Source organism: Schistocerca nitens, chromosome 2 (assembly GCF_023898315.1).
Source record: "Schistocerca nitens isolate TAMUIC-IGC-003100 chromosome 2, iqSchNite1.1, whole genome shotgun sequence".
NCBI lineage: Eukaryota > Metazoa > Arthropoda > Insecta > Orthoptera > Acrididae > Schistocerca > Schistocerca nitens.
In genome coordinates, this window is record NC_064615.1 from 234,125,506 (window position 1) to 234,153,150 (window position 27,645).

The 27,645-nt window shown below is 44.4% G+C and overlaps 1 protein-coding gene across 1 annotated transcript; it reads left to right on the plus strand.

Moving 5' to 3' along the window:
- Window positions 1-27,645, plus strand: LOC126234945 (RNA-binding protein MEX3D; the record flags this gene model as incomplete). Its single annotated transcript, XM_049943683.1, has 2 exons — window positions 1-217; window positions 26,710-27,645. Coding segments are annotated over 2 exons (669 nt in total), but the record flags the coding sequence as incomplete, so codon positions are not given.

Here is a 27,645-nt window from a genome sequence, read left to right on the forward strand (position 1 = left end):
TGGCGCGTCGTGCCGTGGCCAGTGGGCGTGCCGCTGCCGCCGGGGGCCGAGGTGGTGGGCCAGTGGCCGCCCCCGGGCCAGGCCCCCGCCGACGAGGGCAGCGCGCAGTGGTTGGCCGACGGCGACGGCGAAGACCCCCAGAGACGCAACGACAAGGCGCTCGCCTACTTCCAGCTCTTCCAGCCCTACCTGGGCTACAGCGGGGACGAAATAGAAGGTAGGCTTTTGCAAACCCTCGTCGCCAACTTTGTAAACGCCTCGTCGCTACGGCTGTGGAGGTCGAGTTGCCACTGTTACTACGGTAGGCCAAGTTTGTGAGTTCGTGAAACGGCTTCTGGGGACGTACATCTACATCTACATTTATACTCCGCAAGCCACCCAACGGTGGATGGCGGAGGGCACTTTACGTGCCACTGTCATTACCTCCCTTTCCTGTTCCAGTTGCGTATGGTTCGCGGGAAGAACGATTGCCGGAAAGCCTCCGTGCGCGCTCGAATCTCTCTAATTTTACATTCGTGATCTCCTCGGGAGGTATAAGTAGGGGGAAGCAATATATTCGATACCTTATCCAGAAACGCACCCTCTCGAAAACTGGACAGCAAGCTACACCGCGATGCAGAGCGCCTCTCTTGCAGAGTCTGCCACTTGAGTTTGCTAAACACGCTATCACGCTTACCAAATAACCCTGTGACGAAACGCGCCGCTCTTCTTTGGATCTTCTCTATCTCCTCTGTCAACCCGACCTGGTACGGATCCCACACTGATGAGCAATACTCAAGTATAGGTCGAACGAGTGTTTTGTAAGCCACCTCCTTTGTTGATGGACTACATTTTCTAAGGACTCTCCCAATGAATCTCAATCTGGTACCCCGCCTTACCAACAATTAATTTTATATGATCATTCCACTTCAAATCGTTCCGCACTCACACTCCCAGATATTTTACAGAAGTAACTGCTACCAGTGGTTGTTCCGCTATCATATAATCATACAATAAAGGAAACTTCTTTCTATGTATTCGCAATACATTACATTTGTCTATGTTAAGGGTCAGTTGCCACTCCCTGCGCCAAGTGCCTATCCGCTGCAGATCTTCCTGCATTTCGCTGCAATTTTCTAATGCTGCAACTTCTCTGGAACCGCATGGAACTTCCGACACTATCTACTAGGTCAAGTACATCGCTAAGGCAATTGGATAATAATTGTAGAAAGGTGCAAAGTACCAATTTATGAACTGAAGTTATTATAAACAAACTGTCTGTAGCGCTATGTTTTATTATTTATTCCTCAAACTTTTCCATGTTACAAATGAGAGTATCTTATCGTATATTAGTGGTGGTTTCATGACACAGTTGGAATCGTTTGGTGCTGAAAGCAATTCAAATAGAAACGTATATGAAAGGTGCAAAGTGCCAACGAATTAGTCTAGGTGCTTTTTTCTCAGTCACTCTCCACAGATCCGTATATAGTATTCTTTATGCTCATTCTTTTCCAGGTAAGGTATCATAGCCTTTAAATCTTTCTTCTTTTCATCTCTAATTGAATGCATTGAGGAAATAGTTTCGAAGTTAGCAGATTGAATGTTTCATGCTTGTTTCCCTTTTTTGAGCACATTCACCTGACGGATCCTTTCCACGTCAGTGTAACATTCTCCTATTGCTCATATTGCTACGTCTGTTGAATCATATATGATGCTGACAGCCTTTGAAATGTTCAGCTTTTTTGTGGAGAGTTTCTCGTCTGCTACATCTTGAATATTAAAAAAATCGGAAATATTCACAGACATTACTGTGAAATGTGTAACAACCTTGCTTCCTCGACCATTTTGCGTAGGTCGCTGGGTACAAATGCCTTCATCACCGACGTCCTTCTCTCTATCAAGGCAAACTCAGAGTCGCAGCCGGCCGGGATGGCCGAACGGTTCTAGGCGCTACGTTCTGGAACCGCGCGACCGCTACGGTCGCAGGTTCGAATCCTGCCTCGGGCATGGATGTGTGTGATGTCCTTAGGCTAGTTGGGTTTAAGTAGTTCTAAGTTCTAGGGGACTGATGACCTCAGAAGTTAAGTCACATAATGCTCAGAGCCATTTGAACCATTGTTTCAGAGTCGCAGGGGAGGAAGCTGTGCCCACTAACAACAAACCATTGTTCTGTTAGTGTGAACAACCCATTTGCCACCAGAAAAAGAAATATCGTCATTCAATTCTTGTTTTGTGCAGCATAGCTGTCACTCCAAACAATAGGGTTTTTCTTCATTGTTGTCCCAGTGTTTAACACTTTCAGAATGCAAGACGCTATTTCATTTTCACCCCTACCAGCGATACTCTCATCCCACATGCACAGATAAGACTGAAGGGTGTCACTTACAGACACTACCACGTTGTAACAAGACATCAAGGAGTGCGTTAGTGTGGGCACAAACATAAACTGCTGCATATGAATCGATGTGCACACACAACTGAATGGCACATTGCACCATTCTTATGAAGTCAGCAGGCAACTTAGCACCATTGCCAATTAATGATGGCAAATGTACCCTCTTGCATTTCTCGGTGGACATAGCACTTTTCACATGTAATCCTCTTCGATGTCCTGCACCTTTCAAACCACTTATCGCCGCACTGGGTAGCCGCGAGATCTAAGGCGCCTTGTCACGGTCCGTGCGGCTGCCCCCGTCGGAGGTTCGAGTCCTCCCTGGGGCATGGGTGTATGTGTTGTCCATAGCGTAAGTTAGTGTAAGTTAGATTACGTAGTCTGGAGGCTTAGGGACCGATGACCTCACCAGTTTGGTCCCATAAGACCTTACCACAAATTTCCAAATTTCAAACCAATTAGCACATTTTTCGTCAATTTGGTACTTAACACCTTTCTACAGTTAAGTATCCAATTTCTCTCTGCCACTATTAGACAGCTATGCCCCAGTGTCACGTAGCAGGTTAGGAGAACGAAGGGTCTACAACAGTCCAAAAAATTAGTAACACAGCCACACAAATCAGTTAAAAAGGTTTACTTATCATTGTGGCTTGTCGAATTATAAAGTCTGCAACACTTCATGTAATATAACACAAAAAGTCCCTCAGTGGCTAAGTGGAAATAATCGTAGATAAACTTCACAGTACACAGCAAATGCAGTTTACAACAATTGTGTGTTCACTTCTGAGAGTTCACTAAACGACGTTCCCTGTCTGAGTCAGCCCTGGACGATGATCTGTAATCAAGTGGGCGAGATCTGCCCTTATGTCTTCCGAGTAGGCTTCTGACCGTTGTGGTCCGGTCATTGGCGGATTGTACTCGGCCGGCAATTGTCCGAGGCGAAGTCGATATCTTCATCCTCAGCGCCGCCCGTGGCGCTGGTGGAACTCGCACAAGTGGCGAATTTCTGTGGCACTGGCATCAGCTCGCATCTTTGCACCTGTGGTGCTTTTGCCCTGGCTGTGTCTTGTTCGGGTGGCACAGCATAACCGACTGCAGCAGGGCCTCTGGAATATCTCACGTTACTTGTCTATCACTGGAGGCTCAGGTCAAATATTTGCTTATTTATTAAACAGCTACGCACCGCGGTATTAATCGCGGTTAAACAGTTATTTATGAAATATTAATGCCGAAACTGACTACCCACGCGCGTGCTCCATCACAAAAGTTATCCCTTGGAGGTAGCGGGCGCGAGTCACTTGCCAGCCAGCAAACCGCGCAACATCAAAAAGAAAAAAAGACACCAGATTTTGAGACGATGGGAGAAGCTGACAGAATACGTGTCGCTCACAACTCCCTCTTTTACTTAGGAAAGACATTTTTACACGACCGAGTAGCGATTTACAAAATGTGGCAGGAAAGAGAGCAAATACACTCCTGGAAATGGAAAAAAGAACACATTGACACCGGTGTGTCAGACCCACCATACTTGCTCCGGACACTGCGAGAGGGCTGTACAAGCAATGATCACACGCACGGCACAGCGGACACACCAGGAACCGCGGTGTTGGCCGTCGAATGGCGCTAGCTGCGCAGCATTTGTGCACCGCCGCCGTCAGTGTCAGCCAGTTTGCCGTGGCATACGGAGCTCCATCGCAGTCTTTAACACTGGTAGCATGCCGCGACAGCGTGGACGTGAACCGTATGTGCAGTTGACGGACTTTGAGCGAGGGCGTATAGTGGGCATGCGGGAGGCCGGGTGGACGTACCGCCGAATTGCTCAACACGTGGGGCGTGAGGTCTCCACAGTACATCGATGTTGTCGCCAGTGGTCGGCGGAAGGTGCACGTGCCCGTCGACCTGGGACCGGACCGCAGCGACGCACGGATGCACGCCAAGACCGTAGGATCCTACGCAGTGCCGTAGGGGACCGCACCGCCACTTCCCAGCAAATTAGGGACACTGCTGCTCCTGGGGTATCGGCGAGGACCATTCGCAACCGTCTCCATGAAGCTGGGCTACGGTCCCGCACACCGTTAGGCCGTCTTCCGCTCACGCCCCAACATCGTGCAGCCCGCCTCCAGTGGTGTCGCGACAGGCGTGAATGGAGGGACGAATGGAGACGTGTCGTCTTCAGCGATGAGAGTCGCTTCTGCCTTGGTGCCAATGATGGTCGTATGCGTGTTTGGCGCCGTGCAGGTGAGCGCCACAATTAGGACTGCATACGACCGAGGCACACACGGCCAACACCCGGCATCATGGTGTGGGGAGCAATCTCCTACACTGGCCGTACACCACTGGTGATCGTCGAGGGGACACTGAATAGTGCACGGTACATCCAAACCGTCATCGAACCCATCGTTCTACCATTCCTAGACCGGCAAGGGAACTTGCTGTTCCAACAGGACAATGCACGTCCGCATGTATCCCGTGCCACCCAACGTGCTCTAGAAGGTGTAAGTCAACTACCCTGGCCAGCAAGATCTCCGGATCTGTCCCCCATTGAGCATGTTTGGGACTGGATGAAGCGTCGTCTCACGCGGTCTGCACGTCCAGCACGAACGCTGGTCCAACTGAGGCGCCAGGTGGAAATGGCACGGCAAGCCGTTCACAGGACTACGTCCAGCATCTCTACGATCGTCTCCATGGGAGAATAGCAGCCTGCATTGCTGCGAAAGGTGGATATACACTGTACTAGTGCCGACATTGTGCATGCTCTGTTGCCTGTGTCTATGTGCCTGAGGTTCTGTCAGTGTGATCATGTGATGTATCTGACCCCAGGAATGTGTCAATAAAGTTTCCCCTTCCTGGGACAATGAATTCACGGTGTTCTTATTTCAATTTCCAGGAGTGTAGTTTCACCACTGTTTGCGACATGCCTTGAACGGAAAAGTTTATAATTGTCTTGGTGTGTATGGAGGGCCAGAAATCTGCTGTAATAAGGTTCTGTAAACAACGTTCTGAGATTTCAAAATCTTAAATGCGGCTGCGATTCAACAGACTTCTTGTTCTCTACATATATGTAGATATTTCTGGTTCTCGATACACGTGGGCTACCAACTTGGAGTTGTCCCTGTGGAAAACATTGCGTGCCCAGGTATTTCTCACTTTTAGCGTTTCTCCTTGACAGTTATTTGTAGTTATCCCGATAATATCACAATCTAATTCACTTCCAAAACATTCTACATGTTGCAAAATATTATCGTATGCATATGTTACGTTATTATAGAGTTTAGTGACGATTTTATACTACACAAATATTTGTGCTGTTTTAGATTTATGTATGTACTTATTTCATTTGTCAAAACAAGTAAAAACTAATCTCTACGTTCAACATAAGGCATTCATTTGATAGTTAACTTCCACTTATGACATTTTAGTCACGTTTCCCATCCCATGGGAACAATAGTCTCGTTGACCATCCCATGGGAACAGTGCTTTTTTCTAAAATAAAACTCAGGGTATAGGCTATCTCCATTCCAGAGTTCATCCAAATCCGTCCAGCCGTTTCACCGTGAAGCAGTAACAAACATACTAACTTCACGAAGAAAGAAGAAAAGTAATTTCTAGTTCAGCGCAGTGATAATTTTATAATATTTGTTTATTTATGTGTGCCTGATACCAGCGGATACGCTCGCATATCTTAACCAAATCCAGCCTCGCTAAAAGTGAAAGACCTCGTAAAATTAACTAGACTCACTGATGGCGCTGCTGGCGCAGGTTATTTTAAGCTTTCGGCTGAATACCATTGTAGTGGTTAGGACATAGGAAGCTGAATTGTATTGTGATTGTAAGGACACAGATCGATCGTTATATATTTGTCGGTGCATACATACGTACAGTATTTGTTCGTCGTAAATGTACTGCCTGTACATTGTACTATACGTGAATAAAAATAGTGAACAGTTGTACAACTTTTAATCGCAAGAATGAATTCTGGAAATGAACCTGTATTATCTTTCATATCTACGTGTAGATGTTTACTTGATTTATATTGTGGACTTTCAGTCTCATCGCTCACATTTTCGGCAGGAATGCAGTACCTGCTGTGTTTGACAGTACTGATGGATATGAGGCGTCGTAATAAATACAATTCACTTCCAAAATTTGGAGCACTAACAACGACATGCTACAATTTGAAATTATGGCAGCGTTATGAACAGCACTTGGTTGTGAATAAACAGTTATGGCAAATTTCTTGTAATACGTAAAAAAGAAATCAGTAAACAGCGACTCATTGCCGTTTGTCCGTAAATTAATTGCTGTCTTGTAGTTACATAATTAAATGATACAGAAGTTCACTTACGAGACTCTGAGGCTTAAATAACACCGTCGTAGCAAGTCTTCAAGAGCCTCAGAAGCTATAAGATACGCCTGACGCTCAGCGGCTAAAATTCAACTTGCTTGTATAGCAAAAAAGTTAAACTTTTTGAGGACTACATAATCACTGTATTCATTACGTTGAATCGTATTATGTAGGACACATTAAACAATAAAACCATATTCACAAATACGATAAAGTTCAAAAATGAATGAGCAAATAGCTTTTTCAAAAATGGTTCAAATGGCTCTGAGCACTATGGGACATAACATCTATGGTCATCAGTCCCCTAGAACTTAGAACTACTTAAACCTAACTAACCTAAGGACATCACACAACACCCAGCCATCACGAGGCAGAGAAAATCCCTGACCCCGCCGGGAATCGAACCCGGGAACCCGGGCGTGGGAAGCGAGAACGCTACCGCACGACCACGAGATGCGGGCAAATAGCTTTTTCTAAGAGTAATTATTGTTCCACATTTCGCGTTATATTCTTCAAACCAGTAAATTTCTTGTACTTCACACTTCCAAAAACCAGCCTATGTGTTAATTCTGGGTATAAAATAATTCTGTTCCAAATTTCTTTCAAATCCGTCCAGCCATTCAGCGTGGAGAAGTAACAAACATACAAACACAAAAGCTTGTGCATTTATTATTATTATTACTACACATTTTTGCCTACAGGATAGTGGTTAACTCGAAGGTTACATAATTATTCATTTCTTTCTGGTTTTCTTCTGCATTATTATTATTATTACACATTTTTGCCTCCAGGATAGGGGTTAACTCGAATGTTACATAATTATTCATTTTGTCTGGTTTTCTTCTTCTTTTTCTCCTCCCGGAACCTCTTCATTCTTTGGCTGTATTCCTGTTTCCTTTCCTCTGTCCATATTTTACTTGTTTTCTTCCTTTCTTTTACTTTAAATTTCGTGTTCATGATATTGTTTCTAAATTTGTCTCTTTCATTTATAATTTCAATACTGATCTCTGTTTGTATTTACGTCTTCTTGTATTTCTTGAAACCATTTTTTTTGTTGAACTGTTACCACAACAAAAATCCTCTTTGTGAGTTCGTTGTTGTTGATTCTATGTATGTGTCCATAGAATGTTAGTGGCCGTTTTTTGATCATGACTGTGAGCCTGTACATGCGTTCATATAATTCTTTTCTTGGTCTGTTCATCCATATACCATCTGTGTGTACTGCTCCAAAAATTTTTCTGCGTATTTTAGGTTCTATTTTTTTTCTGACTCTGTGATGCCTGATGCTCCGATTGTGGCCGTTTCTGTTGCGTTGTGTCCTTCTGCTAGTACAACTGTACTATAGTGCCTGAGTTCGTCCTGTCTTGAAATACACTCCTGGAAATGGAAAAAAGAACACATTGACACCGGTGTGTCAGACCCACCATACTTGCTCCGGACACTGCGAGAGGGCTGTACAAGCAATGATCACACGCACGGCACAGCGGACACACCAGGAACCGCGGTGTTGGCCGTCGAATGGCGCTAGCTGCGCAGCATTTGTGCACCGCCGCCGTCAGTGTCAGCCAGTTTGCCGTGGCATACGGAGCTCCATCGCAGTCTTTAACACTGGTAGCATGCCGCGACAGCGTGGACGTGAACCGTATGTGCAGTTGACGGACTTTGAGCGAGGGCGTATAGTGGGCATGCGGGAGGCCGGGTGGACGTACCGCCGAATTGCTCAACACGTGGGGCGTGAGGTCCCCACAGTACATCGAAGTTGTCGCCAGTGGTCGGCGGAAGGTGCACGTGCCCGTCGACCTGGGACCGGACCGCAGCGACGCACGGATGCACGCCAAGACCGTAGGATCCTACGCAGTGCCGTAGGGGACCGCACCGCCACTTCCCAGCAAATTAGGGACACTGTTGCTCCTGGGGTATCGGCGAGGACCATTCGCAACCGTCTCCATGAAGCTGGGCTACGGTCCCGCACACCGTTAGGCCGTCTTCCGCTCACGCCCCAACATCGTGCAGCCCGCCTCCAGTGGTGTCGCGACAGGCGTGAATGGAGGGACGAATGGAGACGTGTCGTCTTCAGCGATGAGAGTCGCTTCTGCCTTGGTGCCAATGATGGTCGTATGCGTGTTTAGCGCCGTGCAGGTGAGCGCCACAATCAGGACTGCATTCGACCGAGGCACACAGGGCCAACACCCGGCATCATGGTGTGGGGAGCGATCTCCTACACTGGCCGTACACCACTGGTGATCGTCGAGGGGACACTGAATAGTGCACGGTACACCCAAACCGTCATCGAACCCATCGTTCTACCATTCCTAGACCGGCAAGGGAACTTGCTGTTCCAACAGGACAATGCACGTCCGCATGTATCCCGTGCCACCCAACGTGCTCTAGAAGGTGTAAGTCAACTACCCTGGCCAGCAAGATCTCCGGATCTGTCCCCCATTGAGCATGTTTGGGACTGGATGAAGCGTCGTCTCACGCGGTCTGCACGTCCAGCACGAACGCTGGTCCAACTGAGGCGCCAGGTGGAAATGGCATGGCAAGCCGTTCCACAGGACTACATCCAGCATCTCTACGATCGTCTCCATGGGAGAATAGCAGCCTGCATTGCTGCGAAAGGTGGATATACACTGTACTAGTGCCGACATTGTGCATGCTCTGTTGCCTGTGTCTATGTGCCTGTGGTTCTGTCAGTGTGATCATGTGATGTATCTGACCCCAGGAATGTGTCAATAAAGTTTCCCCTTCCTGGGACAATGAATTCACGGTGTTCTTATTTCAATTTCCAGGAGTGTATTTCTTTTATTGTAGTACGTCCATGCCATTTTGTACGCTTCCTGAAGTTTTTCTTTCATGGGATTTTCATCTCCCCCCCACTCCCCCCTAAGGACAGCAGGCTGGCAACTGTTGCTGTAGAGACATTATTTTTTTAGTGAATCAGTTGAAACATCCACGTTTGTACACCGTGCTTCAGAGTCATTACATCAAAAGCCTAGGAGGTGATAGAGCATGTTAAGGAACAACATTTGTTAGAGACAAAATGTTCGCTAACACTTCCCCGCGATGCTAGGTCTCTTTTACTATCGATTACGCCACTGAGTGGCGGCAGGGCATAGGCGTTCTGTGGGGGTGCGTATGCAATGTCTATTACTTATTATTCAATCATCTACTTCGAGTGAAAGGTGGTAAATCACGCAAAATTAAAGTTCTTGATTTGTTACTAAAATATCTTTCTCCGTTTATAAACACTAATTCTCAATGCTTTCTTGTTGAAATCCACTCTAGGAATTTACTGGGGTAGGTCATATGCAGATGCAGTTCACCTGGTTAGTAGAGCCAGTTAGTTCAGATCTTACGGTGCACGAAATAATTTTTCGGGACAGTTTTTAAGTAATCAAGAGATGTCTGACGTGATACTGATGCGGAAAGACCTAAGATCGATAGAAAACGTGATGTGTATCCACAGGCCATGTGACTTGTACTTGAAAAAGTGACTTTGGCAAAATATTATGTATTAGGTACCCTCTGAGATCTCCGAGAGAGGACTGTCAGCTGCGAGGGTAACAGTCTACGAGTCGGATACTGGACGTCAGAAGTCTGACTGTGGAGCTGAAGCTAGAAAATCTGAAAAGGGAGATGCAAAAGTTCATGTTTCCGAAGACAGCAAGGGTAGCTGAGTGCGAGAACCACCTCATAGTCAGGTTAACAGCTTATGCATCCGAGCTGCTGACAAGAATAATATAGATAAGAACAGAATGGAAAATTTAAGATATCTTGGATGTCTGTCGCTTTGGATTTAGAAAAGGTAACGGCATCAGAGAGGCAGTCCAGTGTTGCGCTTTATAAAAGAGGCAAGACTCAAGAGAATCTAGACAATCTTATAGGATTTGTGGATCCAGAAAAGCGTTCCGCAACGTAAAATGGTGAAAGGTGTCTGAAACATTCAAACAAAGAAGATATAAGCTATAGCGAAAAACGAGTAATATACAATATGCACAATAACCCAGGGGGGTCTATAGGAATGGAAGACCAACGGAAGTTGTGCTCGGTTTAAAGAGGACACTAGCAGATATGGTGTCTCCCCCCCCCCCCCCTACACACCCACATACACATACCGTTCAAATTGCTGTACAGAAAAGAAGCCCCGGCCGCGGTGTCCGAGCGGTTCTAGGCGCTTCAGTCCGGAACCGCGCGACTGCTACGGTCCCAGGTTCGAATCCTGCCTCGGGAATGGATGTGTGTGATGTCCTTCGGTTAGTTAGGTTTAAGTAGTTCTACGTTCTAGGGGACTGATGACCTGCGATGTTAAGTCCCGTAGTGCTCAGAGCCATTTGAACCAGCAAAGAAGAAGTGACGGAAATGTAAGTATGGTTCAGGAGTGGGATTAAAATTCAAGGTGAAAGGGTATAGACGTAAAGATTCGCTGATGATTTTGTTGTCTTCAGTGAAAGCAAAAAGAATTACAAGACCTGTTGAACGAAATGAATAGTGTAATCGTCACAGGATATTGACTGTGCTTAACTAAGAAATGAGGCTACCAATGAACTTAACATCAAAGCTGAGTGCCAGCTAATAGACGACGTGAGGAAATTCTGTTGCCTTGGAAACAAAATAAATAAATAATTGAGGACTATGAGCCTGAGTCCTACCAGTCACAACCCGCGCACTTTCTTATTGGTCTTTCACTCCCGTTTTCCCTCGTAGTTCTTGCGCATATTGTACGAGGACGTGCTGGAAAGTAATGCTTCCGAATTTTTTTATCGGAAAAATTGTCCCAAGAAATGACTTGTTGGTTGATACCGCCATTGTACAAGGTTTGACCCTGTTGACGGAACCACAACCTCACATCTGCTTGCACCGTTTCATCACTAACAAAGTGAAGTCCTCGAAGTTGTTATGTAAGTTTTAGTTCAAATGGATCAAATGGCTCTGAGCACTATGGGATTTAACATCTGAGGTCATCAGTCCCATAGAACTTAGAACTACTTAAACCGAACTAACCTAAGAACATCACACACATCCATGGCCGAGGCAGGATTCGAACCTGCGACCGTAGCGGTCGCGCGGTTCCCGACTGAAGCGCCTAGAACTGCTCGGCTACAGCGTCCGGCTGTAAGTTTTGGAAACAGACGAAAATCGGATGGTGCCAAGTCGCTAATGCGTGGAGATGTCCCAGCGCTCATGTGTGTTTGGTATTGCCATGCTGAAGGAGGGGGGGGGAGGGGGGGACTCCGTGTGTGGACTAAGTTTTCTGCGGTTAGAAACTCGATTACACCACGCTGTTCCTAACGCACCGACATAGGTGCGGTACACACCGCCATGTTACACGCTACAGTTCAGAACACTCTAGAGGCAGAGGTTTGTAACTTGCGTCAGCGGAACAGGAAAGTCAGCCGAGTAATATGAACGACATGTAACACACCACCCGATATTGAGAATAGAGTAAAAAATTCAGAAGAACTACTTGTCAGCACGCTTTCGTGTGTTATCCGTCCTCAGTTACTTGTGCTAGTGTGGAACTTACATCTTCCTTTTTTCATCCGCCGTGCAATTTTATTCCAATCTTTGTCTTCTTCTGTTTACTTATTTTGCTTACTTTTTAGCTACGATGCAGAGAAAGTCAAATAACGAAGTCTTTATAGCCACTGGTGGTGTCTGCAGCATGGGGAGACGAAACGTTAGCGACGAAAACGTGTCTTAAATCATGGCCTAATGCCTATACAACTAAAGTCACCAGGGATACAAAAAGCGACAGTTAATTGTAGAAGAACGAAACAGTGTGATTTGTTCTCAGATAAAAAAAATGCAAGATAGTCTAGGAGGACAGGAAGTTTTGAACGCAGATGGCGGCACTTAGTTACATGATAGGAAAATGGGATCACTTGCCTCTCGCTAGCACACGGACGCCTTCAGTTAATCGCAGAGTAGCAAAACCACGTCTGTTAGTGGAGAGTCACAGAGGACTTTGCCGAGTAACAGAAAATTAGGAATGTATTCGTTGTTTCGATTTTTTTAACATTTCGGTGTAATGAGCCACAAATATAAATCGTAAGCATGGACTGTGTACATATTAGTTCATCCTCGTGTCTAATACCACGTGTACAGTCATTTTAACTGGACAAGTAACCCGAATGTGTGTATAGCAAAGTAAACATTTAGGCACCAAATTTCATGCTGATGCGAATCGAGAGTAAATGAAAATGACTCCAGAGTGTTGTAACGCAAATTATAACACTGTGAAATTTGTGGCAAGCGCGCCTTATTGCGTTTTGAGCGACTACTAAATGAGCCATTTTCTTATGACATTTATATTGGAAGTCAGTGAACGTGAGAACGTACGTTGCGTTGGAATTTAGTTTGGCCCACCTCTTGAATGCTGACAAGATTTCACATATAAAGCAAAACAATATTTTTATTGCAACGTCCTGGCAATATTTTCTTTGACTAATAGGTAACAGGTAACACATATTTCATTTCGTTAATCGTTTTCACTTTGTGCTTTGTACATACGAATGGCTTTCTGTACCAAAGTGGCGCGTGAGCAGAACTAGTCATTTCAACCAACGGTTAGAGTACCAGCATCAAATCAGAAAAATTCATAAACAAAATATATGACTTTCTGAATTCTCGAAGCGTACATATTGATGCCGATTTAATGAGGGAAAAAAAAAACAGAAATACTTGTTGGAATCGCCTCTCTTACGACTAGACCCTCTCAACGTTGCAATATAATTACCACTTTGTCCCTCGGGGACAAGAAATGAATGGCTGGGCTTAACTCCCCCATGTTTATTCAATGAGGTCTAAACGCGTAATATTCTGATGTAAAAACGTAACCGTAAAAGGAAAGTAATCACAGACCGAAAAATGTTTAGCAGGAATAACGTCTCGTTCTGACTTCTGGCATACAATATCTCGTACACTCTCTTCGAAGTAGTCATGAATACTAATGACATTTTCGTACTGCAGCCTGTACTCCAATAATCGTAACGAACGGTCTATACCTAAGGGAGAGTAACGATTAAAATTATGATTTGTAACGAAAATATCGTTGTCTAAGAGAGTAATAAACTTTCCAAGAAAGTGCTTCTGACAGTGGAACGTCTCAAGCTCTGCTCATTATTGCTCTTGGGGAGCGTCACGCTAAAAAATATGTGAGAAGTAGTTCGTGTTGTAATGCCTCAAGAGATGGCTTGGTCGGTACGGTACTAACAGCGAAACACAAAAACCAGTGTTATGATTCGCAGTTTACACCCGAAAGCTTGTATCTTAATTAGTAACAAATTGAAAAAGACATTTCTGAGGGTAAACGTTTGGAGCACAGCATGGGATGGAGGTGAAACACGGACTGTGGGAAAACCGGAACAAAAGAGAATCGAAGTATTTGTGATGTGGTGCTACAGAAGAATATTGAAAATTAGGTGGACTGGTAAGGTAAGGAATGAGGAGGTTCTCCGTAGAACCGGCAAGGAAAGGTATATATGGAAAACATTGACAAGAAGGAGGGACAGGATGATAGGATATCTGTTAAGACATCGGGAATAACATCCATGGTACTAGAGGGAGCTGTGGAAGGTAAAAGCTGCCGAGGAAGACAGAGATTGGAATACATCTAGCAAATAATTGGGAGGACCTAGGTTGCAAGTGCTAGAGCTACTCTGAGGCGGAAAGGTTTGCACACGAGAGGAATTCGTGGCGGACCACATCAAACCAGTCAGAAGACCGGTGACTGGTCTGTAAGAAAAATACAAAAATATCGGAAAAATTGGACTGATGAGCGTAGAAAAGTCCATTCTGAGAGAATGAAAGTAATATGGGTTCAGAGAAAAGCCACAACATTGTTGTCTGAGACGTGTTTTAGAGTTTTCCATGTATTATAAAACAAATATTGAAAACGGAAGTCCGCTCTCAGAAAGATCCCAGTTATTATTACAGTAATAACAATAAGGTGGACTGTGAAATTTCACTCTGCATCAATGTGTGCGCTGTGGATAAACTTCCTATCAGGTCAAAATTGGCCTCCTGACCGTGTGCTATTCTCCAAAACGTTGGCACCTGAGGCACAGTGGTTGGAACACGGGATCCTCAGTCAGAAGTGAGATTCAAACCCCCATATGGCCATCCATATTTAAGTTTCTTGCACTTTCTCAATACTACTTGAAACGAATTCGTGGACATCCTTTGAAAAGAACGATGCCGATTCCCTCCCTCGTCCAACACAAGCTTGTGCAAAGTCTTAAGTGACTTCTGCCTCGAAGAGACGTTATACCGTAATCACCATTCCTGTTTCAACTCTTAATGGAAATAAGGCCTTTTTCGTCGCGGTGGAGACATTTGTAATTGATAAAACTCTCCATAAAATGGTTTATTGTCCAGAAAAATTATATGATAGTTTGCAGTGAGATTTATTGGCTTCGTCTGTCACCAATCATCTTGACATCATAATACCAAGCAGCATTTCAGTTACAGGTACAGTACATTTAGAAAGACACATTGTGAATCATGTGCAAGAGAGGCGTTGTGCATTACAGTGTGATTTGCTGTTAAAGTTCCGAGAGCATACGTTCACAGAAGAGTCAACCAATATACAGGGTGTTTCAAAAATGACCGGTATATTTGAAACGGCAATACAAACTAAACGAGCAGCGATAGAAATACACCGTTTGTTGCAATATGCTTGGGACAACAGTACATTTTCAGGCGGACAAACTTTCGAAATTACAGTAGTTACAATTGTCAACAACAGATGGCGCTGCGGTCTGGGAAACTCTATAGTACGATATTTTCCACATATCCACCATGCGTAGCAATAATATGGCGTAGTCTCTGAATGAAATTACCGGAAACCTTTGACAACGTGTCTGGCGGAATGGCTTCACATGCAGATGAGATGTACTGCTTCAGCTGTTCAATTGTTTCTGGATTCTGGCGGTACACCTGGTCTTTCAAGTGTCCCCACAGAAAGAAGTCACAGGGGTTCATGTCTGGCGAATAGGGAGGCCAATCCACGCCGCCTCCTGTATGTTTCGGATAGCCCAAAGCAATCACACGATCATCGAAATATTCATTCAGGAAATTAAAGACGTCGGCCGTGCGATGTGGCCGGGCACCATCTTGCATAAACCACGAGGTGTTCGCAGTGTCGTCTAAGGCAGTTTGTACCGCCACAAATTCACGAAGAATGTCCAGATAGCGTGATGCAGTAATCGTTTCGGATCTGAAAAATGGGCCAATGATTCCTTTGGAAGAAATGGCGGCCCAGACCAGTATGCAGGGACGATGGGACTGCAACATGGGGCTTTTCGGTTCCCCATATGCGCCAGTTCTGTTTATTGACGAAGCCGTCCAGGTAAAAATATGCTTCGTCAGTAAACCAAATGCTGCCCACATGCACATCGCCGTCATCAATCCTGTGCACTATATCGTTAGCGAATGTCTCTCGTGCAGCAATGGTAGCAGCGCTGAGGGGTTGCCGCGTTTGAATTTTGTATGGATAGAGGTGTAAACTCTGGCGCATGAGACGATACGTGGACGTTGGCGTCATTTGGACCGCAGCTGCAACACGGCGAACGGAAACCCGAGGCCGCTGTTGGATCACCTGCTGCACTAGCTGCGCGTTGCCCTCTGTGGTTGCCGTACGCGGTCGCCCTACCTTTCCAGCACGTTCATCCGTCACGTTCCCAGTCCGTTGAAATTTTTCAAACAGATCCTTTATTGTATCGCTTTTCGGTCCTTTGGTTACATTAAACCTCCGTTGAAAACTTCGTCTTGTTGCAACAACACTGTGTTCTAGGCGGTGGAATTCCAACACCAGAAAAATCCTCTGTTCTAAGGAATAAACCATGTTGTCTACAGCACACGTGCACGTTGTGAACAGCACACGCTTACAGCAGAAAGACGACGTACAGAATGGCGCACCCACAGACTGCGTTGTCTTCTATATCTTTCACATCACTTGCAGCGCCATCTGTTGTTGAAAATTGTAACTACTGTAATTTCGAAAGTTTGTCCGCCTGAAAATGTACTGTTGTCCCAAGCATATTGCAACAAACGGTGTATTTCTATCGCTGCTCGTTTAGTTTTTATTGCCGTTTCAAATATACCGGTCATTTTTGAAACACCCTGTATATTACTTCCTCCTACGTACATCTCGCAAAAGACCCTGGAGGTAAAATTATTGAGATTTGTGCTCACACAAAAGTTTAACAACAATCGTTCCTCCCGCTAAGCAGTTGTGATTGGAACAGGAAAATTTCAGCACTGCTGGTACCTCCCTCCACTGTCCACTCTTCACAGAGCCCCTCCTGTATACCTTTCAGACGATGCATATCTCAATGGAATGGCTTATCTACAACCTAGGACTCGTTTCCACCATAATGAATCCTGCACTCTGGACAGGATGGGGAGCAAGAAGGAGTGAGGAGGATTGTGAATGAGCTGTTGCGAAACTTCCTGATAGTTTCAAGCTCCTTGTTGAAGTCGTGTAGGAGCGTCGCGAGGCGTGCCTCAGTTCCGTTTCACAATTTTATTTTCAGATTTCACGACATTAAATTTCTTTTCTGGAAGCTATCTACATAGTGCCATATTTACACTGAGGTGACAGAAGCCATCCAATAGCGATATGCACACGCATAGACAGCGGTAGTATCGCGTACACAAGATATCAAAGGGCAGTCATTGGCGGGCTACCATGTGTACACAGGTGATTCATGTGAAATGGTTTACTATGTGATTATGGCCACACGACGGGAATTATCAGGCTTTGAAAGCGGACTTGTAGTTGGAACTAAAAGCATGGGACATATCATTTCGGAAATCGTTAGGGAATTCAATATTCCAAGATTCACAGTGTCAAGAGTGTGTGCTGAATACCAAATTTTAGGCGTTGCCTCTCACCACGGACAACACAGTGGCGGACGCCTTCACTTAACGACCGACAGCAGCGGCGTTTCCGTGGATTCGTCAGTGCTAACAGACACGCAACACTGCGTGAACTAACCGCAAAAATCAGTGTGGGACGTACGACCAACGTACCCGTTAGAACAGTGTGGCCAAATTTGGCGTTAAGGGGCTATATATAGCAGCAGACGGCGGGCGCGTGTGCCTTTGCTAACAGCACGACATCGCCTGAAGCGCCTCTCCTGGGCTCTACTTCGGTTGGACCCTAGAGACTGGAAAACCTTGGCCTGGCCAGTTCTTTAGACGTAATGGTAGGGTTCGAATGTGGCGTAGATCCTACGATTCCATGGACCCAAGTTGTCAACAAGGCACTGTGCAAGCCGGTAGGTACTCCGTAACGGTGTGGGCTGTGTTTACATGGAATGGACTGGGTCCTCTAGTCCAACTGGACCGATCACTGACTGAAAACGGTTATTTTCGACTACTTGGAGACCATTTGAAGCCATTCAGCGATGGAATTTTTATGGATGATAATGCCCCATGTCACCGGGCCAAAACTGTTCGCGACTGGTTTGAAGAACTTTTTGGACAATTCGAGCGAATGACTTGGCCACCCAGATCGTCCGACATGAATCCCATCGAACATTTATGGGACATAATCGAGAGGTCAGTTCGTGCACCAACTCCTGCACCGGCAACACTTTCCCAATTATGGACGGCTGTAGAGGCAGAATGGCTCAGTATTTCTGCAGGGGACTTCTAACGACTTGTTGAGTCCATGCCACGTCGAGTTTGTGCACTTCATCTTCTGTAGTGGTCAATCCAAGGATTGCTTTGCAACAGCTACAATGGCAGCTTGTCTCCATTCTGTGCGTCTTTCAGCTTTTCTCTTCATTTCTTTATAGGTGTTACATCCCACATCTTTCACGATTTGATCCATGTACCTCAGTCGTGGTCTTCCCCTTGGTCTTTTTCCCTCGACATATCCCTCTATGATTGTGTTCAGGAGTCCTTTATGTCTTAATAGATGGCCTGTAAATTGCACTCTTCTTTTAACAATGAAACTCCAGAAGCTTCTCTTCTCACCTGCTCTTTCCAGAACCACTTCGTTTGTGACCTTGTCGATACATTTTATTTTGAGCATGCGTCTATAGCACCACATTTCAAAAGAATTTAGCTTCTGGTCTTCCTCTGTCCCGAGAGTCCATGTTTCACACCCATAGCATGCCACACTCCACACATATAATTTCAAAAATCTTTTCCTGATTTCAAGGCTGATGCTCTTAGATGTTAATATGTTTTTCTTCTTGTTAAAAGCAGCCTTTGCTTGAGCTATTCTACTTCTCACTTCTGCCTTGCTCCTTCCATCCCTGGTAATGTTACTGCCCAGATAAGTAAATTTATCAACTTGTTCAAGCAGTTCATTGCCTACATGAACTTGGACTTTCACTTCATCTTCTTTGTCGCATGCTTTGACTTCATGTAACGTAATGTGGCACTTTTATAACAAGTTCTATAAGGTACGTGAAATTTTGTATAATGGATGAAATTAACTGTAATAACCCCCCAGCCCTCCCATTCATTATCTTCATGTTCATATCAGATGATGGCAGCATAAGGCTATTGACATCGGTCATCTTGGAACAATAAAAGTTTCTATACTGCGATCGCGGCGTACAAAGTGTGTTCTTTGTGCACTACGCTGAGGAAAAGGAGATCGGACACTTTTGTCACCTCATTGTAGTACAACAATGAGCTTCGTCTTCAAACTACTACTCTTGATAGAAGCAAAACAGCCGTTTCTCTGTTACTCAGAAGAGTTCCATAAACAGCGATACAAGGCAAATTGGTTCAAATGGTTCTGAGCACTATGGGACTTAACTGCTGTGGTCATCAGTCCCCTAGAACTTAGAACTACTTAAACCTAACTAACCTAAGGACAGCACACACATCCATGCCCGAGGCAGGATTCGAACCTGCGACCGCAGCGGTCACGCGGTTCCAGACTGTAGCGCCTAGAACCGCACAAATTGTTTCATTTATGTTTCTGGAAAAGGTATGGCAAACATCAGTTGAAATGGCTAGCACTGTCTCTCCAAGCATTCAAAAATATACTTATACATCACAGTCTTATTGGACCAGTGTAAATTGAACAGTTTAAAACTGAGAGTAACGATTAGCATTCTGGCCAGCTCTAACAAACGTAAATGTCTCGGCCTGATAACCTGCAATATTCAAGATCCAAACCGTGACGAAGTTTACATCACAATTTGAACTTATATTTTTACATTTCCTTCCTAAGAAGGGAGCTTAATACTCTCTTAACAGCCAGATGACTATCTCGAAGCTTAAGTGCGAAAGCGTTTTGGAATTTTTGTGCGTGGACGATAAAATTATCTAATTTGTACTTATTCCCAGCAATTTTTATGCCAATTCCAGTTTAATTTCCTGTTTTCTGCCTGTTGTTCCTTTCTCTTCATTTTCTGCTGTTTCATTCGTTTGATGGTGCGTGTCAAAATGTGGCTGCCTTCTTTACAGTGTGTGGCAGATTTCTCATTTCCTGCATAAGACGCGACAGCGTTCCGTTCTGCTTTCTTCAAGGCTCGTGGAGACTCTAATGATCTGTCCTCTAGAATAAGTTAGCTTACATATTAAAATTTCCACAAAAATCTTCAAATTTTCGTCACAGGTTTTTCAGTTGAAATATCTAAACGAGAAAATGTTACTCGAATTACTTAGGTTTTGTAACAGTTCCGTCATCTCCACAAATGCGACTGTAATTTCTCACAAACTCGTGATAGTTCAGGCGCTTCCATGTTTACGGTCACTAGACAAAGAAAAGGTTCTCCCTCCGATGATACTGGGTATAAATCCTCGTAGTGGAATTGTTAGTTACATGAGAAACTGCCTCTCGTTGTATCCATCCTGAGTTAATTATGTTGTGATAATCTACCTGAGCCTTGCTTTATTGAGTATAAAGTTTATTTCAGGGGCAGAGAATGAAACGTACTACGTTAATGCCTCCATAAAGTGCTACAGGATCTACAAAGTACGTAAGGTACACATGTTATGCTGTGGAGTGACTGGTATGGTTGGAAATGTAGAACACAGTTCGTTGGCCGCGATCGCAGTATAGAAACTTTTATTGTTCCAAGATGACCGGTTTCAGCAGTTTTCTGTTCCCATCGCCTGCTCTACTAAGGGGAAAACATGAAGATAATGAGGGGAAGGAGCATAAAAGGCTTTGACTTCATGTAACGTAATGTGGCACTTTTATAACAAGTTCTATAAGGTACGTGAAATTTTGTATAATGGATGAAATTAACTGTAATAACCCCCCACCCGTCCCCTTCATTATCTTCATGTTCATATCAGATGAGGGCAGCATAAGACTATTGACATCGGTCATCTTGGAACAATAAAAGTTTCTATACTGCAATCGCGGCGTACGAAGTGTGTTCTTCACATCCAGCGCGAAGTATGTTATTGGATACCATCTCGTCCAATGTTGACACTGTTAAAATGTTAACTTATTCCGTTGCTGAAATGGAATTACCCTTCAGACTTTCTCATACACAATGCATTTGGTTTTTCGGTATGTGGTAATCTTTCAAGCAGCTAAATTTTGTAATTATAAGTGTGTACGACAACTTTTAGGATTGATTGCAACGATCACGATAATGGAGAACTGACTTCTAAGGAATGTGTACCTATATTCTGCAAACCATTGTAAAGCGCATGGCACGGGGTAAGTTCCATTGTACCAGTTATTAGGGCTTTTTCACGTTCCAGTCACGCTTGAAATGCGGGAAGAATGACAGTTTAAATGCGCGCTGTGTTTAGACTAATCTTGTGTTCGCATTCCCTGGCGAGCTTCTCAGCGACGCGACAGAAGCACCTGAAGATGGTGGGCAGTTGTCTCGCTGAAATATTGTGCGGTTTTTACAATATTATCCGGCGTAATGCCCGGGAACCTATCAAGCAGATGCAGCGCCGGGAAAGTCTCAAACAGCACATTTTTTGCTGTCTTCTGACCACTTCAGACCAGTTTTTTCACTCTCCTCCCTTGGAATCCTTCCATATTCAATACTTTTTCCCTAAACACTTGTTTGTCAGTTGCTTTTTCAGTTTTTATGTTATTTTTTTCTAAATCCATTTTTATGTCGTGGATCTAACTTTTTGCTGCCTTTTTGTCCGTAACTATTTGAAGGTGTTATTGATTAATCTTGGTTGGTTGGTTTTGGGGAAGGAGACCAGACAGCGTGGTCATCGGTCTCATCGGATTAGGGAAGGATGGGGAAGGAAGTCGGCCGTGCCCTTTCAGAGGAACCATCCCGGCATTTGCCTGGAGTGATTTAGGGAAATCACGGAAAACCTAAATCAGGATGGCCGGACGCGGGATTGAACCGTCTTCCTCCCGAATGCGAGTCCAGTGTCTAACCACTGCGCCACCTCGCTCGGTATTGATTAATCTATTATCTTACATTCGGTACATGTCCGAAAAATAGCAGTCTGCTATTTCTCATCACTTTTGATATGTTTTCTACGTTTCGATAGATTTCACCAATACTTCGTAATTTCCAGACTTAGTAGTTTTTCGGAGGGTTAATGTTTTCTCATTGACTCGCTTTTCTAATTCACTTAATTATAGTTTAATTCTAGACTTCGCTTTGCGATAGACATTCTTACTTCACTACTGTACTTTAATACCTTATTTTTGCATTTTTGGACGGGCATTTTTTATTGCAAAGTTCTTTAGTAGTACCAGACGCACTTCCCATTTTATAAAACCTTTCCTCTATAGCTGTTTTTTCTAGATTATTTTCTCGGATTATCTCTCTAAGATATTTAAATTTTTTAACTTTCTCTATATGGCCAACGTCTGTTTACAGAAATTTCGGCGCAGTTTCAACCCACCTGATACCAGAAATATTTTGGCTTACAAAATCCTCCCATACATACGGTATAATCATTAAAGTATCAGACATTTTAGCATTTTAGCAACATGGAATGGAATTTAGTTTTGTTTACATCACATTTTTTCAAAAATGTTCAAATGTGTGTGAATTCCTAGGGGACCAAACTGCTGATGTCATCGGTCCCTAGACTTACACGCTATTTAAACTAACTTATGCTAAGAACAACACACGCACCCATGCCCGAGGCTCACATTTTTCATTGGAACTTTTTCCTGCCAGTGGTAGATGAAGGGGTCGCAAATGAGGAGTCGCGATAAGCACGTTTTAGGAAAAAAAAGAACTAACTAATGCAATTTCTAAAGAATGGTTTAATATTCGTAGTAAGCAATAAAATCAAACTTCACATCCTTTAAACTATATACTTATGAATTTTGTCAACATTTTATGAATTGTTTCTTTAAGTATGTTATTTACTGTACGTTATAAGGCTTTTGACTCTTGGAGGATAATATTATATTTTTCACGTTTGATCAGTGTTCTGCTTCCCCGCTGCTCACTTCTGACCAGTCAGTGTTCCTTGCCATCATATTTCATGGTAGTGTGAACCTTAAATTTAGATTCGTTGACTGACCTGAAAATGCTGTTACTAAGAAGTACTTGGAGACAAAAATACCTTGTAAAGCTCGGAAGAGGAATATCAGCAAACTTTGGACTGTAAGCGAAATATCAAGGAATCTTACTTCTAACACTGTGTTCATTTTTACGTCATTTCCTCTTCTTGTTTGATAGAGCATAAGTTTAATATTTCAGTTTTGCTTCATTTTCAATCATGAAACTGCTTTCTTCTTTTTTATCACATGCGTCTGTTTTCAATTCACCTTCCTTTTCTTTCTTGTCTAGGCTTACACCACTCCTAGTTCTTGAAGGACATACTGCCTTTACTTGTCTAGTCTTTGCTTTGCTGATATTGGGCTGCTGTGTCATTTCATGTATGCTAGCAAGATTTATTTTCGCCACTCACTTGAAAGCTGTGTACATTTTCTAAGTGTTTTACGTATTTCAGGCGCTTTACCTGACATTTCTAGTTCAGTTTTGTCAGAGGTAGACATCACTAAAAATTAACTATACCATTGGAGTAGTCTCCTTGGAAAATGTTCAGGATTTCCTTCTGCTTCATGATCTGAGATATCAGACTCAACATCAGTTGCATATCAGAGGAGGAAAGATGATAACATCCTCAGTGTTTTTACCATGCTCACCATCACTTGTCCAATGCGTCAGTATTTTTTTATATGTCCATCCTTTTGACTGGAGCTCTTGGGAACAACGGTCGTTCACTATTGTAAGAAAATGAAACGCCTACAGCCGTTCTTATTTATGATCTTCTGTATTGTGTAGCTACCAGTTTCGACGATTTGTTGTGACACCTTCAGGCGGTAGCTGACGCTGAAGGGGTTATCACGATTGATATGATCGCTTCATCAGTGGCCAATGTAACTGGATTACGCAGGCTGTCTATAACAGTGAAGTCATCACTCCTGTTATGTCAGTTGGCAGTTGATGGTTGGAGTGCTGACATCACTGTTACAGATAGCCTGCGTAATCCAGTTGGCCACTGATACAGCGTATATATGGATCGTATAACACCTTAAGCATCAACTATGACCTGAAAATGGCACATTCAAGCGCCGAAACTGGTAGCTACACAGTAAAGAAGATCATAAGGAGGGCTGTAGGTGTTTCATTTTCGTGCAATAATTTCATTGTCTGGTAAGACTCTAGAAAGAATAACTATTGCTCAGTTGAAACTTTCATGGCAGATTAAAACTGTGTGCCGGACCGAGACTCGAACTCAGGACCTTTGTCTTTCGCGGAAAAGTGCTCTACCATCTTTCTTTTTCTACAATGTCCAAATTTTGACAAATAGTGGTTAATTAGAAATTAATTAAGTAAGGAAATGAATAAATTTCAAAATGTCCAAATGAAGATGACATGACGACATCGGTGATAGTACAAATACAAAAGAAACATGCTCCTCTAGCAATGAAATGAAATTCAAGTCGGGGGCGACACCTGATCACCACCCGACGGTCGATAGAGCAATAGAGCCATCTATCGACGCGTTCTCCAGACGTTTGCGTAAGACTGGGTCGTCTTCTCGAAGATAATTAAGGGTCCGTTAAGTGTGGTCGATGTCTGTCTCGGCTTACTTCGTCTATCTCATCTGTCACCCGTCACACCCCATCTGGCCGGCGGGTCGGTAAATATCCGCCGCAGATAATTAGCGAAGTCTTGACTATATTTCTTACGCTGCTGCAGCTTCGCGTGTCCATCCAGGAGAAAATGCCAAAAATCCATTTTGTCCTTTTCCGATTCATTGTTGACGTAGCCCACAACCATTCCCCGTAACCATGTCACTGCATTTGTTTTATGGACCGGAAAATAAGATTCTTGGAGGAAAAGGAGTGTGTCCGATGAAACTGTGTGAGGGGCAGTGCGTAACAGGAACGCCAATATCTGTCGTGCCAAGTGCCACACCGGAGCCGCCCCACTAAATGCTAAACGATGTTCATCAACGTCCACTGTTGCACAGCTTAAACATAATGGAGTGTCTGCCAAATGAATAGCATGCCGCCGTTGGTTCGTTGTGAACTTCCTGTTTACCACCACATACCATGTTGAGCGTACCGACGATGGGAGGTAAACGTCCCGTATAATGCGCCGTATCTGTCGCCAGTTGTTGTCTGCGTACTTCTTTTCCAGGATATTCCTGGGGCACCGGCGCCGTAATATTTGGTACACATCTCGCGTCGTCGGTAGTTGTGTTGTTGGGAAGGCTTCTCTGACATAGCTAAGCTCCAAAAGAAAGACTTGAAATGTGACATCTTCGGTGTAATACGGCCCACATTGAGTGGGGGCACAATTGAAGTGGGCGCCAGTGCATCGGCCAACGCACCCGAGATACTAGGAAACTGACCACGCCACTGTCTAAAAAACATACTGACGAATAACGCCCGTGCCATATCATATAAGTTCACCAGGCCAAGTCAACCCTTTCCGGGTGGTAGCGTAAGCGTGCGCGTGCGCGTTAAAGGCAGGACATGCGCTACGTGAGTGAGTTTCGGTGCTAGGTACACCTTAACACAATCTGAGCTACCCAAGAACGACTCACGACCCGTCCTCGCAGCTTTAATTCCGCCAGTACCTCGTCTCCTACCTTTCAAACTTCACAGAAGCTTTACTGCAGGCCTTGCTGAACGAGCATTCCTGGAAGAAAGGATTCTGTGGAGACATGGCTTAGCCACAGCCTGGGGGACGTTTCAAGAATGAGCTTTCATGGGAGTCTCGGTCCGGCACACAGTTTTAATCTGCCTCTGAAAGTTCCATATCAGCGCACACTCCGCTGCAGAGTGAAAATTTCATTCTGCATATTGCTCAGTTACTATAATCCAACCTTCTTATAATGAGACTGTTATATACCATTGGCTGGAAAACCTGCCAGCCATAATCAACAATAAAGCAAAGCATAACAATGGAAATGAATTATTATAAACTTAAATGTATATTAAAATATAAATGTATGTTGAAATATAATAGTGTAATTACATTACACTATTTTTGATTTACCTGTATGGCGTACATTATGAAGCTAAGAGATGTAAACTCTACGTTTGAACATCATTGTAGACAAATGTCACAACAGAAATGGCTTGTTGTGTGTTGAGTTCAGTGACAACATGCGCAGAGGGCATGTCTGTTCTAGTTGTTTTTATTCGGCTGTCATCTAGAGGGATAAACATGAACCAGCTATACCTGGGAGGAAAACCTACCATTGGTATAAAATGGGCTAATGTCGGTTAAAAGTTTGGTTCTCTCTACAGAAATTCTTAAGCCAGTCCTACTGGCTATTTCTTCTAAAAGATTCAGCTGGCGTAAAATTTCCAGAAAGTATAGTAAAGTCATCTGCAAATTCGAGACAATTTATTTTCATATTTTTGTTTCCTCTTGTTAACATTGTTGATGAACTCTTATGATTTCATATGATTTCATTCTTATTAAAATCTGTGCAATGATAACAAACACAGTGAGTGCCAGAAGTGTGGTATAGTAATGTGGCCGCTATTGGAGGTCGGTGTCGACAGCACCGCGTGACGTCAATCGCACTGTGTCCGCAGGAGACCCCGACTCCGGGCTGGAGGCGTTCTCGCGCGCCGGCGGCCTGCGGCTGCCCGTGGGCGGCGCCTCGACACGCCGCAAGCCGTTCCCCGACTCGCCCGTCTACTACATCCGCATGCCCGCCGCGCCCTACGTCTTCGTGCCGGGCCTCGGCTACGTCAGCCAGCCGCCCCCGCCGCCGCCGCCGCCCCCGCGACGCGCCGCCACCTACAACCCCTTCATCAACGTGCCCGTCGAGTTCGTCTCCAACGGCAAGCCGACCGGCGTCTACCGCTGGCAAGGTCGTCCGGTTTCCACGACCACGACCCCCAAGCCGGCGCTGCAGCAGTCGTCCGTCAACACCCTCGACAAAGGGCCTTACGTCTTCAACGGCAAGCCGTCGCGCGTCCACGTGCTCCGCGACCAGTACAACGTGCTGTACGCAGACGCTCTGCAGAACTTCTACCCCTAGGCTCCGTAGCTCTCGAGCCGAGACGTTCCGTAGTGCTACTCCATGAATGGACAGTGTGCGTGGAGTGCTAGCTTTGACTTGAATGAGAGGAATCTGAGCATGAGAAGATCAAGCTTGATCGTTTCGTAAACATATCGAACTGCATCTTTACCTTGTCTTATCTCGACGTGTATTGGAGTAGCACGGAAAACAAGACATCAGTTCTCCCTCAAAACTGTTCCCCACTTTTTAAAGTTATAGAAACACAACCTCACTAAAAAAAGAAAAGAAAACAGCACAGGCCTACTTTTCATACGCAGAACAGAATTATCAACAAAAATGTGGATTCGTTGCCTGCCATCCAAAATCTCTGGAAAAACGAAAAAAAGCAACCTGAACACACAACCTACTGCCCACAACGTCACTGAAAAAAAAAAAATATAATCTCAACACAGTTCCAGGAAAAATTCTTATTTCTCTATATTCTAGCATCATGCCGCCTTAC